This window comes from Stegodyphus dumicola, chromosome 4 (genome assembly GCF_044657685.1).
Source record: "Stegodyphus dumicola isolate Sdum_Otavi_A_Nest chromosome 4, ASM4465768v1".
In the NCBI taxonomy this organism is placed as follows: Eukaryota; Metazoa; Arthropoda; class Arachnida; order Araneae; family Eresidae; genus Stegodyphus; species Stegodyphus dumicola.
Window position 1 is genome coordinate 119525909 of NC_140771.1, and position 18595 is coordinate 119544503.

The 18595-nt window shown below is 31.4% G+C and overlaps 1 protein-coding gene across 1 annotated transcript in view; it reads right to left on the bottom strand.

The window, feature by feature from the left end:
- LOC118205638 (uncharacterized) overlaps positions 1–18595 on the bottom strand; it is a 76905-nt gene that overhangs the window by 18268 nt on the left and 40042 nt on the right. Inside the window, exons 2-4 of the mRNA XM_085815389.1 lie at positions 17752–17899; positions 9381–9680; positions 1796–1890 (exon numbers count right to left, since the gene is read on the bottom strand). Of these exons, the coding sequence (XP_085671515.1) occupies positions 1796–1890; positions 9381–9680; positions 17752–17899 (543 nt within the window). The remainder of the gene's footprint in view (positions 1–1795; positions 1891–9380; positions 9681–17751; positions 17900–18595) is intronic.

The following is an 18595-nucleotide window of genomic DNA, read 5'->3' on the forward strand; positions in this document are numbered from 1 at the left end:
GAAAACTGAGGATGACTGGTTTCATAATGTAGACGTAAATTGCTAGCTTTATAATTTTTGACAGTAGAATTATAAATAACACATAATGTTTTTCTGTTATTGTCAATAAAAAAGAAATTCTCCTTCAAATCATTATTTAAACTCCTATTTTCTTGCTCGTATTTTCTTTTTTTTTAATTTCGTTTTCTGTCACCATATTTTTAAAAGAACTGGAAATAAATAAATAAATTTAGAACATACAAGTTTTGTGTTATTAAAACAATAACAACACGTGTTACATACTACGAAACAAATTATAGTTAACTTGCCAAAAATTCCAGATTACAAATTATATCCATAGCAAGAGTGATACAAATAGTTTCCTCCAGAGCACAATGTCAGTTGTCCGTTGCAATGAAAGTTTACAAATTCAAAATCGGTCTAGAGTCAGTCGATTACGTAGATCATCATTTGTTGAGAAGCAATCGGGCGGACAAGGCTTTGACTCGCATAATTTATATTCTTATAATTTTTTTTATAATTCACAAGGCGAAGGGGACGAAAATCCGACAAAAATCAGCTGTTACATCACTGTTTATGTTCGTTCGCGCAGTTTTCGATGAGACATATCATTCTTAAATTGGATGGAAATGAAATTAGTTACAATGTTACACTTAGTCTTTCATATTTGTTGTCAGTAATTTAAAAGACATTTTGAAACATGTACGGAACGATAATAATTTTTAAAAATATAATAATACAAAAATTAGGAAGGGAACTCAGGTACATTTATTGAGAGCCACAAATAATCCTTCAAAGAGCCGCAGGTTGGCCCCCCTGGCATATGCCTTGCAAAGTCTACTGCCTGTTTCTTCTCGACAGCAGTACAAAGTATCAATTGCCTATCACCATTGTTGCTTGTGGATGACCACTACTGAATGCTCATACAGTTGTTCCTACCATTTGAAATGTTCTCCAGGCTTGCAAAAAAATGCTATCAACTGTCCCAAACTCCTCTGCTACTCTCGTCATACTTCAAAATTTTTTCAATTTCCGGATGATACAAGCTCAAGTAAAGTCATCCTGATGATGTCTCCTAGATTGCCTGTTGGTCATTTCACATTACAGTAGCAACTCGACATTGTTAAAATCACTGAACATCATGCAATAGCTTTCACCGAAGTGCTAAACATACACCACCCATGTGTGACACCTATTAAGTAATGTGCATATATGCACATGCCCTTCTTTACCTGTCCCAAGTCTATCTTCTAACTGGTCTTTCAGTCCATTCTGTTGCCCTATTCTACTTTTGCACACCAGTGTATCTATATGGAAAATTCAGATATACATACTTAATATTTTCGGTCATTTAATATTAATTTCAGTAAAACTCAAATATTAAGTTTCCTCTCCCCTCACAAATAAATATACGTAATATTAGCACAATATTGGATGTACTAATGTAGAACACCGATGTAGATGCGTAGAAATGCTAATTGCGAAGATAGTTAATGCTTAGAGTCTCCATCCATTTTTAAGAAGAATCAGTCGCTTCACAATCAGCAATTCTACACATCTACATCTCAGTGTTCTACATTAGTGTATCCAAAATTATGTTAATATTACATATATATATATATATATATATATATACACATTACATTCCAAACAACTGTAACCAATAAAGCATCTTTTTTTTTTTTTTTAAGAAAACTATACAATAGAGAAAGTTGATGTAAGTTAGTAAAAATAAAAAATGTATAAATAAATGAAAAAATTCTTATCTGTGAACAAATATATTTTAGATACATACTCATTTAATTGACTTATTTCCTTTGTTTCAGTTATATCTGATGTATCAGTGATGCTACTTTCTTCACATTTAACTTTCACTTTCTTTTGTTTTTTCTGAAAGAAATATCACACAACACATATAAAGGTTTATGTACATATTTGTAAATATTGATTAAATTAACACTAAACATGCAAATATATATATATATATATATATATATATATATATATATATATAAGTAGGAAAATTTACTCATTAAAAACTTTAGAAATGTTGCTGTTAATTGAAATTAGTGTTATAAAGAATTTTTGAAAATATTATATTTAATTTAAATAAAAATACACAATGGAAAAGGCTGTAGTATTATTTTCAAACTCTTATGTTGTCAGGAAGAGGTAAAGATATCAAACAATATTGTTATCTTCTTCCTGGGAAAAATATTTTGTTTCTGTATACTTAAAATTAGTTCAGGCACTGAATCAATAATTTAAATATTTTCCGTACCTCTGAAAATTAAAAACTCCAAAGAAACTTGCAGACATGGTTGAATTCAATTATTGTCTTTCCATTTATGGTTGCTACACATTTTTTATCAAGCCAACACTTCTAAACTGGATATTACAGTGCCTTGTTCTTAAAGAATTTTCATAAACTTTCAAAATATACATTTTTGAAGACAGCAAGCAGTAGTGAGTTGCAAGAGCAAGGCAAAGTGGAAAAGTGGCAAATTCAGAAGAAGATATGGAAGAGAGAGCTGAAAGTTTTTATTCTTATGGAAATCTGATTGGTTAAATGATATCAGCACTGCTGTGTTTCATAAGATAGAATGATGCATATTAATTTTGAAATAACACAGTTTAGAATGATGTATTATAAATAGCTACGAATTTTAGGACAGAAAGGGGAAACACAAAAAAATTAAAATGAAGAAAAAAAGGAGCTATTACTAATTAAAATTAGAAGTCTGCTTTCACATTTTTTATCTTGCATATATATCATAAACTACAATTAATTAGAATGAGAAATAATAATAATTTTGTTGTTATTCTACTTCACCTTTTTATGAGTTACAAAATTACTCAGATTCTCCAGATGTTCAACATCTAGGTAATTTTCTCACTTATCAGTAAAAGCCATTATTCTATTCTTAAAAATCGTATCTCTGATCCTAATTGCCTGTGAATTTATAGCATATTTTATTAGAGCAATTTGCTTATACGTTTGCCATACAAAACAAGCATTAAAATTTTCACATCAAGAAAGACAAATTATTATGTTGGAGATGTAGAAATAATTAAATTTTTGAGAGCTAATAATAGCTAATCACTTAATCACAATTTTCACTTTTCGTTTTATAAAAATTATCCATAAAGCTTTTTCAATTGGTGAGATGGATTTCCTTGAAACTTTTCGTGTACTCAAAAATTTATTTTTTTTAGTTAATGACATTAATTCCAATCCATCTTTATCTCTTTTTCTGATCCATCTTACTTTGTTTGGTTAATCATATTAATTGTTTCCAAATACTTTCAGGATTCTAATATTTTATTTCACATTTCATTAATATTTTCTTCGACAGGTAACACTATGTTTGGGTTCACTTTGCTCCACACATCGCTTTGGATATAAAAGCAATCGACACTCCTCCCATTTTGCAAACCTTTTTTCTTTGTTGCTGAAAAAGAAGGAATTGTTTCTGACTGCCCTCGAAACTCTTGAAATCCATGCCAAATTAAGTTTGCTTTTTTGCCTAATTTTAAATTGTCAACAGTGTTCAATTTAGGGTGCGCTATGTGAAACTAAAATAGTAATAAATCTGCATGTATATAAATAAAGTTATATTTTTTGGTTGCCAACAGTACTTTTTTTGTTACTTTTAAGTGTAATTGATTTAGCGTAAATTTTTTGGATTTTAGTTTTTCTAATTTGTCTTTTAGTCACAGGAGATTTACCCAAATCCTAAAAATGTCACAAAGGTTATTAATATTTCTTGCAAATGACATATATATGGATATAAAATAAATTCACTACCATTTCAGACTAACAAAACTAATAATTATATATGATTAAAATTAGAAGTATTAATTAGATAACTTCTAATTCTATAAGACATTCTAATTACACTCAACTATAATCTCTTAAATTTTTTAGAATACATCAACTCATATCTTACATAAAGACATCTAAGAGAATATCAGAGAGGAACAGATTAGTAAAATCATTCTTAAAATTAATACTGCTGATTTTAGATTGACAAAAAATTAATTAATTAATTAACTATTTTATATATGTGTAATCAGCATTATTATCAAATATGATGACTTCAGATTACACAAATGATAAAATAAAATTATTACACCTAGCAGATTTAATTTTAGTTATAATTAAAGTAAAATATGCTGGCCAATAAAACTGCTGCAAAATGAAGGGAAAACAATTAGCATAATCATATTTGCTTTATAAATCTATTATAACTGAAGGAGACTCAAATTTCACCTAACTTTGAGGCACAGACCATGCAGAAATTCCCTACTATCCAGCTCTGAAAAATAACAACAGCTGTTATATTCCAGGGCACAGGGTGGAACAGATTTTAAATGGTAGTAACGAGTATTACAGTCCATGTGGCTTCAATTCTATGCCATTCTGGCTCATGGTGTTGTATTTGCAATCATTCTCAGTAATAACTAATTAGGTGTTCTTAGTCAGTAAGAGATTTAGAGAATACATTGGCCACAGCAGAAATTGAACACCCGGTGTACTAAAGAAACACAAGATAGCATAAGCAACATACAATTTAGCACTGCCTTGTTGAAAGGCAGGATGACAAAGACGGCAATGATGGGGTAAAGTAACGGCCATTAAAACCTTTATAATTTAGCAAATGGCTGTTCAAAACATCAGATATATAGGCTAAAGGTATCTTACGCTATGCACACAGTAAACCCTATATCAATCCAGGTGCTAAATAGTACGTTTGCTCTCATCAATGCCCCCCCATATGAGAATAGAGTTATCATGATACCATAAGCAAAAGCAGGATTCATTAGGGAGAAAAACAAATTAATAACCATGCTATCGATATGTCCATGGCTAGCCAACATAATAGCTGCTTTGCGGACAATCCATGGCAATACATATCACATCATATTGTGTGGATATAGTTGCAACACTTGATTTCCCAACCTAGGATACATAATGTGGTTGTGTGATCATTAACAGCAATATGGATGAGATGTTTGTCCTCTTACACACTCGTGAGGGTCATTGAGATCCCATACATAACTCTGTACATTCATACTAAGCTTATCAACTGCAAATTCTCATAGCAATCATTGGATTTCAACCAATGTAAGCAGCGATTGGACAGGGCAATAATCTACAATCCCTATGTGTTATGGTTTTCCTGTGATCAAAACTCTGAGTCATGCTGATATAAGTTAACATGAGGTACAACCAAAAAATATGAAAAAAATGCAATTTCAAATGAAAAGTCGGCATTTCAATGTATTTTTTATATTCAGTAATCCTGCCAGCAATATGCACATGCCATAAAATGTTAATCATTTATATACCCTAGATCATTCTATCATTCACACATATTTCAGATTTATTATGCATTTCCTTCATGGTGTAGTTATTTTAATACTAACAGCAAAATATTTGCTTCAAAATCTAGTAACAAAATAATTTTGAATATCATGAATACAGAAATGAATATGGCAGTAATTCAATCAAGAATACTGTGTATTTCTGGATACATGCCAATCCATGCATAAGCCAACAGATAATATTTTACTGAAAAAATTTAGCCAGAACTCATAAATAGAAATTTAAAATTACCCTATAAATCCAACTATATACAGAGGGAAATAAGACATTTTCAGAATGATTTTAATAAAGAATTAAAAGAAAAGAATTTGGAATAAAAATTTCTAGCAGCAATTTATTATATGAAATGAAAAATATTGTATGCTATTTTTAAATTCATTCTTTTAAAATGTCACATGTAAACAAGCTGTGAACTGAAGGATATGTTTTTGCGCTTTCCGAAAAGAAAAGTGAAAGTGAAAAACAGTCAGTCATTACTTTTACATGGAAAGAAAACTCCAAGCGAATGCCAGAAAAAGGTATGTACTACTTCTAATATTTCTAAAGTTAAACCATTGGTAACAAAAGAAAATTCCCTAATGCAGAAACCAATTTCAGAGTTTTTAAATACATCTGTAACAATAAATAAAATAATAAACCAAGATTTATCACTTAAAAAAGCTAAAAACATAATGTTCACCAGCTTTTGCCGAGACATGTGCATGAGTGCAGAACAATTTGTAGAAAACTACAAATAGTTTTCATACAGGTCAATATGAAAACTAAATGGTAAATTTAGCAGGAGCAATACATTGTGACTCTTGATGAAGCATGAGTTTAAATAAATAATTACAACATAAAATGTCTTATTTATTATTGAAAGCAAAGATAATAAAATGTGTACAAACCTTGTTCCGTCAATGCAAAGGAAGTTTCAGTAAGAGCTGTATGACTATCACAGGCCTCTCTTAGAACAGGAAATTAAAAATAAGAAGAGTGAAAAAAAAAAATTACAATGCAATGCACTATCAAGAGAAAGTTTTACGTCTGTTACTGACAGAAGAAATTCCATTTCTTTAACCCAATGACTTTTTTAGGGTGAAACTTCATCAAGACAAAGAAGCAAGCTACACTCCAAAAAGTACCACTACATTCCTTGAAAAAAATGAAGGCTGCTACTTTTATTTCATACTTATCTTTTCAACATACTCCTACAAAGTGCCCTGATTTTTCACTTATAAACTATTGTGCATTTTGTCTATTGAAAAAGCTCTTTCTCAGAACAAACTCACAATGTTTGATGGACTCTCGAAAATAGTAGAAGAGGTCTGGAAATCAGCACCCTTGGAAATTTTATGAAAACCCTTTTATCATGGAAATTAAAATGCAGACTTATAGTCCAGAAAAAAGGCTATCAGGTGGAACACTTAAAAAAAATACTCTTTGCATTTTAAATGGCCCTGAAACCATTCTAAAATTGTGTAAACACCATCTATATATTGCGAAATGTGTGAATAATAGTTATTTAGTCTAGCCAGAATTATCACATAAGTTAGATGTCAATTATTTAAAAAATAAGGATTAAAACATTTCAAATGAAAAGGCAATTTTGGCATTAATAGTTTCTTTTTCTTAATTCTCTAAATCTTTAGTATGGTACAAAGTCTGTAATCCGGACTTCCATTATCCGGAATAATCTATAATCCACACCTCAAAGCCACAAACGTCTTGTTTTTTTTTTTTTTTCCTATGCTATACGCATACACGTTTAATGTTTACGCATGTGCATTTAGCATGAAAAATGAAGCAACTTAACTTACATCGAAAGAAATGTTTAATAAAGTAAACAAATAAATATTAAGCTTTTTTTGTAAATTTTGATACCCTTTAGATCATAATCTTTATTTCATAAATTACGGTTTCATGTTTTTAATTGTATAATTTCTGCATGCCATCTTACCAGATTTAAATTGATGATTTATAATTTGAAAAACCCTTAATCCGGAATGGCCGAAGTCCCGATGAGTCCGCATTATGGACTTTGTACTGTATAAGCATCATTTTTATCCTAGGCAGCAAAAAAATATATGTATCCAAAAAAAATTGAGCCACTACTACAAAATGCAGCATGCAAATATGCTTTGACAAGTTGTGTAAATGATTAAACTTACAGCACCAATCAGCTCCACAGCCATGCAGTGCCGATCTGAAAAGCGCAGCTGGTAAAATACAAAAAAGCAGGTGCAGTGAATGACTAAAACATTTAGAGCTGTGCTAATGGCTTGGATACATAATACTGTAACAAAAGATGCCTTTAAGATGTATTCAACAGCATTACAAACAATTGTCGGACTTTGAGAAGGGTCACATCATACGGCTAAAAGAGGCCAGTTGGTTGAACAGGTGGATCAGCTGGCATATTGGCCAAAGCAATATGTTCATTGGCCTTTGATGGAATCAGTAATTCAATCAAGGTATAGTCAGCCGCTGTAGTGGCTCAGGATATCCCCAGGCCACAAATATGCGAGATCATTGCGCAATTAGAAGAGCTGCCATATTTATACCAACAGTTATGCTGTACTTGATTCAATGCCATTTGCCAACTTGTAGGGATCCAGGGATATGATTTACAAAAGACTTGGTGGTGCAGGGCTCAGATTTCGACGTCCATTAAGATGCTTCCCATTGACACTCTACCATAAGAAGTGTGATCTTGCATGATGCTGCTCTCGTTCAAGCTGGATAGAGTCCAGTTGGAAAAATGTGATCTTTAGCAACAAATCACTCAATGCTGATTACCGCCGCATATGTGTCTGGAGACGGAGAAGTGAGCGGTCCAATGTACCATTTGTTACTGAGCCACACCCCGTCAGAATACAGGGTGTGACAGTCTGGGAAGTGATCAGCTGGAACAGATGTTCAACATTAGTTATGCTGCAAGGTACTCTGACTGCTCGCAGGTAAGTTGATAATATTTTGCAGTGGATCATACTGCAAGCAGGTTTTCCAGGCTCTATTTTCCAGTAGGACAATGCTCAGCCACATATAACATGATTTTCCAAAAATGTCTTCGACATGTTAATGTCCTCGACTAGCCTGTCAGGTCTCCAGACCTGTTGCCTATTGAACATGTTGGGCAGGCAAATTCAGCTTTGTACAAATATGTCCCAACTTGATGGGTTGCTCCATTTGTGCCAAAATCTACCATGAAGGGACACGGGCAACTTAATAAACTCCATGTCCAAACGAGTATCGGCTTGTATAGCTGCCAGGGATTGATTTTCACATTGTTTGTACTGTTATTCATAAATAAAATTCTTTTTTTTTGCCCCGATTTTTGATATGCAAACACTAAACTACTGCCAACTTTCATAGTTATGGCTCCATTCTTTCTGGGTGCATATATTTTTTTGTAACAGAGTGAATTTCTGACAAATGTCTAAAAACAAATTCTCCATTTTTGCTGTATAATTAAAAATGTCTGAATTAAAAGACTGCTTTTCTGCAGTTTAAAATTAAAAATAATAATTTTTACTAAGTGTTGATGGAACTGCAGGCAATATCTATGAAAAGATGGCAATGATGTTAATAATCAAATGAAAGATTAACCCAAATTTGCCTATAGGAGAAATATTTCTGAGAACTGCTAGAAAAATCCAACTTGGAACCGATATTGAAAAGTCTGATTAATGTATATTAGAATTACTTAAAGTTAGTTATTTAACTTGTAACACCAATTTTGCAATAGAATTATTTGTAAATCTTTTTGAACTTGTACATAAGCTAACCCCCAAACATCAATAATAATTTTTTTTTAAAATTATCAGTTTTTATATGGGAATATATGGTAGATCAAAGTAATGTGCAGTCTTCTCTGAAAATTATATGATAGCTATTTTATTAGTATCCAATTAATGATTAAACTAAAAAAAATTATTAAAATGTGAAAATTCACTTTAGCAACTCTCTATTATTTTACATTAAAAAGAAAAAAGTATTCAATTTATCATACCTTTTTATCACAATTATGTGCATTTAAATCTTTACTTCGCCACATTTTATACCAATGTCGAACAGATCTTAAACTAGGATTTCTGTGTGCACGTCTTAGAACTTCTCCTCCATTCTCCTTTTTTATCCCAACTAATCGATCATGGAACTTCCATGCTTCAGAAATACCCATGCCAGTGCTAAAATAGTTAAAGAATTTGTTTCTTAATTCAGGATCGATGGGTAAAAACTGTATATCATCAGCCGTGTTCAAATGATGACTATGCTCTCCATGAATTGTAATTATTCCACACAATCCCATCTAAAAATCAAATATATATATGTACATATAAATAGGAATTCTATTCTTCATCAATTTAGCCACAAAAAATTAGTAACTTTTAAAATTCAAACTACAGTAAAAGCCCGATTATCTGGCATTCAACTAACCGGAAAGCTCAAGTAACCAGAATATTTTAGAAATTAAAAAAATTTTCACTAAAACATTTAGTAAATGTAGATATTTGTAATGCCATTAAAGAACTGGAAATATTGTTAACATGTAGACATTGTAATTAAACAATGTGACTTAATGCCGGTAATAGTAAGCATAATGTCCCAACATAATAGTAAAAAGTTATTTTTTTTTAAATGTAAACTCTATTAATTTTCGATAAACTGGTTTAATTTTTGTAAAGCAGGATATTAGTTCTAATTTTTCCTCACATTTTGAAAAAATGCATAATATTTGGGACTGCATGAAGTGGAGTATTTTCAGAGTTACAAGATCCAGAAATAAAAAATGACTTTGGATAAACAAGTCCATATAATGTGAAAAATTATGATAAACAATTTATGTTTTTTATATGCTATATCTGGATTTTACAGCTCTTTATTATTCAACTATATAGTTCTGTTCATTTAAACTTATACTGGAATGCCTAGCAACATTTCCACCAACTTTCATGTTCAGCAGGATTTCAGAATAATTGAAATACGTCACCTTTTATGAGTGAATGGCATGTTTTTTGCTTCCTTCAAAATCTTATATAATTTTTAAGCTTTTGATATTCAAGTTGATAACAATAAGGTAATTGTTTTTACAATTCTGGAGTGAAAATTTTTCTCATTGATTTGCCTTTTCTAATGTGAATTCCATTTTTTGTAAGCTCAACAATATGGAATTTTCACATATCTGGAATTCGGCATTTCCCGAACTTTTACTGTACTGCACATCACATGACTTTTGTTAAGTAAGCAAAACAGGTTAAAAACATTTACAAAAGAAAAAAGAAATTTAAAAAACAAATCTTAGAATATATTATACATATAGTTCAGATAAATAAATATTCAAATCTAGGCCCAGTTTTTTAATACTACACTACACCGCTGAGGTAATAATGAGACTTGTTTCATGAAACACTGTATTCACAAATTATAAATCAGCGGTAGCAATCTACAAAAATGAAAATATCACAGACTGAGATGTGAAAAATATAAGAGTTGTGGACTACTCAAAACTTCTGAAACAAAAACTCAAAAGGAGAAATATGTCAGAAGAAACTTTAACATGATGCAATATCCAAGTGCTTAAAATGTTAAACCATGTGTTATCACTGGCTATGAAATGCATATGATGACATGTGCTATGATGAAATGTTAAGCCATTGTGTTATAACCTTTCTCATCATAATTATTGATTCTAATGGTATTTAACATCACAAAAGTTAACAAAAACTTGTGAACGTGTGTTTCTGGTATGGTTACAAGTTTATTACAGATACTGGCACATATTTATGTTAAACATAGAGAAAAACAGGGAAACCTCATGCTGAATTGCAGGACTTTGAAAACTAAAATAGTATTTGCATTTTCTTTTGAAAGGAGGGCTCTGTTGTAGTCCTCTATATTGTTTGTTTTTTTTTTTCTTTTAAGCCCAAGTGGGCATTAGCCCAGATGAGCTTAGTCTCAAAACAACATTTTGTGTTGAATCACTATGAAAGTCTGAATCACTTTTCAAATTATTGCCACCAAATATTATTGCTCTGCATTATATTTAAAGAAATTAAATAATGAAGAATCTGCCTGAATGTATGAAGCCTTCTCAAATTGTGAAAAAAATGACAGTACCTAAAGTCATAAAATTTTGAGTAACGTAATCCTCCACCTGACCATGGACACCTGGGAGCCCGAATTTTGAATTTCAAATCAGTTTTATTATCTCTTTCATATTTTGTAAAACTTTTATGAATATTTGATTAACAAACTGAATGATGATTTCAAATCAAGCAATGGCAAGACAGTACAGAAAAAAAAAAAAAAAAAAAAAAAAAAAAAAAAAAAAACACTTTTATCTTCAGAACACCTCCATTTTTTTTCTATCGGAAATTCTTAAGTTACGCTGTTTCTAAATATTTTCAGATACTGCTGTTGAATTTGCTCACATAACTTCAATTTTTTTAAAAATCTAATTACAGTTTTTAACAGATTTTATTATTTGAAACCTGAATATTCTCCAGTAAATCATTTTGTTGATCTAGACACTAAGTGTCATACCAGTCTATTGAGTGCTTGCAAGGTAGTGTAAAATGGTACAGTAAACATCACTGAAGTACAGCTGAATATAATTCAGACTCTTATTTAATTCAATTCATATGCCCTCTCATGCTTCCAACACAGAAATTTTCTCTGCTATACTAAATCCCATTTTTTATTTTATGTCTGCTGTTAAAAACATTTTTAACTTTATGCCATCAGCTTAGTCTTGTATGATTTTTTTTCTGCAGTGATTATAAATTACTGTTATATATATTTTAGTTTTACATATAATATTTAAGCATATATAATATCTATTAAGAAGCAGTACCTTTTCCTGTACTTCTTTTTAATTAATTCTCCTTTTTCTGAAAATGAAAGCAAAATGCAATTAGATGCACCAAAAGTAAATAAATATATATATATTCATATACCCATTCTGTTACTCGACTTCGTGAGCTGTTTTTTTTTTAATTCTTATATGTTGATAAATTGTGAATTTTTTGCTTTAAAAATGATTGAATTATACTGTTCTTATCTTACGGTTAAGGATTTTTATGCCTTTAGTTAACCCGCATGTAATATTTGTAGATTTATCAACAATTCAAAAGTTCTTTAAGTACAGCTAAGCCTAATTTTTTTTTTTTTTTTTTTTTTTAATTATAGCAGCCATATTTTTTTACATTTGATACTTAGCAGAATAGTGGATTTGCTGTCAATCTAAAGAAACTAAACTTCCCAACAAATGTTTCTTTTTTTTTATTTTTCTAATTTCTTTTATACATCTTTTTAAATAATTCTTCAGATGACATAACTTTTGCACATTTTGAGTTATAAAATGAATGAGATGGAACGCTGTTAAGTGAACCTAGAACCAGAGTGTTGCTATGATAAATATAGTGAATCTTAAAGAGTACATTTATTCTATTATGGTTTATACGCTACCGACGAAGTAGATTTAATTCAATTCGATAAGTTTAAATGAAATGCAGGAAAAATGTGTATAATTTAATATTTCGTGCAAGGGAGTCATGTGGTGTACACATCACATTCTTTTTGATAGTTAAGCAAAGAAATTAAAAAATTTCATAAACTTCAAAATCAGCAACCACAAAAATAACTGGTAAATGAACATATTAAAACAGAAAAATACGAAGTTCTGCAATTATTTAGCATATATTTGTATGCTTATCTTTGATTTCATTACCATTAGAAGGCTAGAATGATTTTTTTTTAATAAACACACACAAATATATATTCGCAAAGATACATGCTTGGCAAGTTAACCCCTTCGTGCCAACTGTCACGTATACGTGCCAGCAATGAACACACTTATCTACCGGCCAACATGCAGGCGTGCCAGAGGATTGTTACATTCTCGACCGACTGTCACGTATTTGTGCCAGTACCTTGGAACGTTTTTCAAACTATAATTTCTGCCACAAGATGGCACTGTATGTCCATATGGTTTCAGATACATGTGCATTAGACCTTCTACTTGAAATGAGAGAAGCATGACTCACATACACGTGTTTTTGATTATATAAACAAACGGGGAACTAAATGTTTCCGAATGGCGTGATTTATGACGTCTCTTTAAATCGCACTTTATTCGCACATGGTAGTTGTTTATTGTAAGTAGAAGTTTTATATGCGCTAAAGCGTTGAGTATTTCTGTTTACAGTTCAGTTTTTAGAAAATAATTAGATCTTGTTAGACGTGAATTCTTTCTGTTTTTACCGTTTCAATGTCGAAGCGTCGAAAATGTTTAACAGAGCATGAAATAGCAGAAATGATGCAAAATATTTCAGATATTGATTCTGAAATTCTGATATTGATTCTGAAAGATTAACTGAAAGACATTTTCCAAAACTTTGTTCAGAAGAGATTGATAAGAAAATGAGACGACAATGCGTCGTTTGTTCACATTCCCGGAAAAATCCTCCAAAACGGCAAATGAGTTATTACGAGTTCAAGGAATGTAACGTAGGACTGTGTATAGATCCCTGTTTTAAAATTTTTCATACGAAAAGAGAATTTTAAGTAATATATTTAGTTTTCAGATTATAATGTTAAAAGTCATAAAATGGTGAGTAATTAAAATAAAATGTGTAGAATATGCATTTAAACAAGAAATAAGGTAATTATAGTATATATATAAAAATATCTATAAAGCATAAGCCATTTAAATACTCTATAGAGCATTATTAAACAATGCATTGATACTTCGGAAATTTCATGGATTTAGGTTTAGTAGCAAAAAAGCCCCCGGCCCTGGAGAGACACTTGCGGAAGACACTGCCGGCCTCCGCGATAAGCGCGCGTTTTCGCTACCCGGCTCGAAGGGGTTAAAAATTATTTGTTTCTTCTAGTTGATGAACAAATACAAAGCAATTCATGAATAAACAGGTTTTTGTTTTATTTATTTATTTATTTTTTTATTCTGCAGCCATTTGTTAAATTACCTTTGCATAAAAAAGTTAAAAATCCCTCGAAACTTATTTCTTTAACAAAAAGAGGATCAAATTATATGCCTTTCCTGAAAGTTAAATCATGTTCTGCATCCTAACATTTAGTTGCATTAGCATTCAAAAATTCAATAGGAATGGTTAACTAAATTTGAGATTTGCACAGGCATTTGGAAAATTTAGTTATGAGAAAAGCCCTTGAATTACATAGGGATGAATGACTAGTTTACAAGAATGACAAAAAAGAAAAAAATCTGAAAAACATAAAACATCATTAAAAAGTTTTAAAAAAAAATGGGGGCTCCTACATCAGAGAAAATATAAAAATAGTGGCACAGAAAATATAAAAATAGTTGAGATCCTTTATTCAGCACTAAAGTTATTAACAAGCTACAACCTGCAGATCAGGAAACAAATTAAATGTAAATTTTAATTTAAGTTTGTTTCATTCAATTGCTATTTCCTGCATTTCAAATCTGGTTGATCTACTTTTTCTTAAAACTGCTCATGAGCCATCACTTAAATAAATTTTATTTGGCCTTTGTCTATTTTTTTTAAAGAAATATTTTAAAATTTTTATTTATTTCACATAATTTGCTTTGTATACATGTAAGGTAAAAGATATGTAAACCAGCTTTATGATTCAAATTAGCAATAAGCTTTTAATTCCTCATTTTTAATTTGGGTTATTTCCTCTCTGTATTCTAAAAGCAGTAATATCTTTTCTGAACTGCATTATTTCCAGATTAATCTACATCACATGGCTTGTGTAAAGCTGATAACGTAGCTAATTCGAAACATGAAGTCAAAATTTCAAGAACTGAAACCTTTCTAACTTAAACCAAAATCTTTTCTTGGTGAGCTTCCATACTGCATAACTGTGTACTTTACTCTGTGCTGCTTGGATGCTATTTCGCTGTGCTCTCTTCCTATCGCAACTATATTAATGTTAATTTTTTGGAAATAGGCACTATTAGAGTTCCAAGTGAATTGTGGCCACAAATGTCAATTTAAGTAAAAATTTAATTTAAACTGCCTTGATTGCCAAGATTCTTAGTCATCACGAATTCAAAGTTTTAGCATTCTATGCAATTAGAAGTCTTTCTTTTCAATCTGCCATCTACATGCTTTGCCAACAGTATTTCTGCATTTGCAAGTCTCAGTGCTCCTGCATCAGTACTTCTAAATATTTTTCATTACATATATCACTGGTGAAAGAAATTAAGAGAATTTTCATATTTGATCTACAATCTCCAGAACTACTGAACAGATTTTAATAAAATTTGGCATGAACATAGGTTGATATAATGCAAACAAAATAAACATTCAACAGTTATAATAAACACACATGTTCGCATGTAACTCTCATGGGCGTCTGAAGGTCTGGAACAGTAGTTGCAGAAGACACAAAAGAAATGGGTTAATAGGGGGTTTGGTCTCCTCTTACTGCCATACAGGCCTCGAAGCGTGATGTCATACCGGAAATAAGGCAGCTTATCAGTGCCTTTGGGAACTGGTCCCACTCATTCAGCAACATTGTTTTCAGATCTTGGATGGTTCTCGGAGCGGGGTTGCGAGTTGCGATTGCCCTCCCCAGAGCGTCCCAGACATGCTCTATAGGGTTAAGGTCTATAGATCTGGCTGGCCAATCCATCCGGCGAATATCCTCACTCTCGAGAAATCCGTCGACCAGAAGAGCTCTACATGACCTTGCATTAACGTCCTGTAAGATGAACTTAGGGCCCACTGCACCCTGGAAAAGGCAAATATAGGGTTCCAAGACCTCATCTCTATACCTCACACCAGTCACAAAGCCTCTGTCAAAGACGTGGAGACATGTGCAGCCATCCAACATGATGCCTGTCCAGACCATTACACCGCCATTGGCATAACTGTTGATTTCACGAACAATGGAGTGTAGATAGCGGGTCCCTGGATCTCTTCATATGAGAGTATGGCGAGAATCGGTGTTTAGGCTAAAATGGGACTCGTCGCTAGGGTTCCTGTGGCTGCATACAGGTCCCGAGAAAGCTGAGGAGCAGTAGCCCCTCTGTTACGCCTCAATAAAATGGACAAATAGCATTCTTCTCTGCCCATCATGGCTCTTGGACGACCTTGCCCAGGCTTTCTCTCGATGGATCCAGTATCCTGGAACTGTTTCCATAGGTTACACACTGGGAGTTAAATTAAACTCTCTGCATATCTGGACTTGTGATTGGCCTGCCTCTAGCCTCCCTACAATTCGTCACCTCATTTTATCATCTAAACGTTGGTGGTTACTCATTTTTAATGTTCCGATGTGAATTTAACTGGTTGCTGCAAGATAACATCAAGAAATTCGATTCGTGTGCTAGCAAATGCAACTCGTCTTACCCTCCACATGCTTATAAAGCTTGTTTTCCTGCTGGCTCCACCTACACACGTGTACGCTTACGTATTTGCTGTACAAGAGTTGCATTTTCATCTAGAAGCAGTGGTTTTCCCTTCAGTTCAGTTCTTTTCATGCAATTCGATAAACTATGCAAATTCTCTTAATTTATTCCACCAGTGTATATACTGTGCACACTGAATGAACTCATGTGCATTGGTAACTATATTTCTTGTCAAGAATAAAGCACTCCAATTTCTGTTTCTTGGGGGGGGGGGAAGAAACAGCTAAAATCAACAAGTACGATATTATGTGATAAAAATAAATTGAAAAATCATTAACTAGAGTGTTAATAGAATTCTGTATCTAAAAAGATGCCTTAGCAAAGAATAAAAATAACAATTAAAAAAATCAAATCAAACTTCAGTAAACATAAAAGAAATGGCACATGACTTAGGGATTAATATTATAAGAACGTTTTTCTATTTTTGTTTAGATTAACATAAAAGTTCTTACAAAGATTATTAATAACATTATGTGTAAACATTTCCTTAGATTTAAAATTACTTTCAGTTAATGAAAATAATAGTATTTAACATTATTTAGAACGAAATGCAGTCTAAAAAGAAATACCATTTTACATTATCAACACTCTGAAATGGTAAAGAAAATGCAACTATAAAATTTATGTTTATAAAGATTTTATTTACAAGTATTGAAACATATATCATTCGATGGTAAATGAATATTTTCAGAGTCAAGACAGATGTGTCACCTTGCTTTCAGCTAGTAAAAAAGAAAAACTGGTTAGGCTATCTCACTTTTTCCTACCTCCGTGTACCTTATGACCTATATAACTATATAGTAGTTTCAACTTCATAGTTCATTAAGTAAATTTACAAAATACTTAGTGTAATTAAAATTAGTTAGACATATAACAGTAATTATGAATAAATGATTAAATAGCTAGATAAATGCACAGAAATATATTGATATATTTAAAATAAAATTCACATATTTACCTTGATAAAATCATCTCGTAGCCTTGTAAACTTGGTATTTCTCTTCACTACTACATTCACAAAAGCTTTACAATTTGCATTTTTTGAAATGCAATTTTTCCCCTTTTCGACTTTCAAAAAAGAACTCCGGTGGCATATGTATCTTTTCCTAAAAATATTTTGCTTGTTAATAACAAAAAGTTTGATCTGCCATTTTTGATTAAAGGAAATTTCAAAATGATAGCCATTATTATCATTTAAAATACATATTTTTTTAGTTCAAATAAGATACAGCTAAACTTGCATATAACCCATTTTTATCTCCAACTCTATTTTTACTTGCGAAGTGCCAAATAACTGACCATTCATAGTGGTCTTCCAAGTATCAGCAACAGGAAGGAAGAAGGCAGGAGAATCTACTTACATTCTATTATATGAGGTGTATTCATCACAGTTATCATTTTTCAATTCCTTTTAATTATTATTCTTCTTTTATTTAATCTAATGTTTTATTATTTTGCCTTTAAATCTTATACATTATTTGATATTTCACATGATTTTTTAGTCCAAAGGGGCAATTTGCTCAGAAGGACTATTAATTTCATTTTGGCATTTTGCATCAATTAACTACAAGCCTTGTTTCACTTTTCAAATTGTTACCACCAAATATTTTTGCCCTGTATTACATTTAAAGAAATTAAATAATAAAGAATCTGCATAAATGTATATATATTTCTCGCACTGTGATAAAACAGTGGTACCTAGAGCCATTAAATTTTGAATAATGTAATTCTCCCACAAATAGGAGCATCTGGAAGCACAAATTTGAAATTCGGAATTTGTTTTATTATCGATTTCATATTTT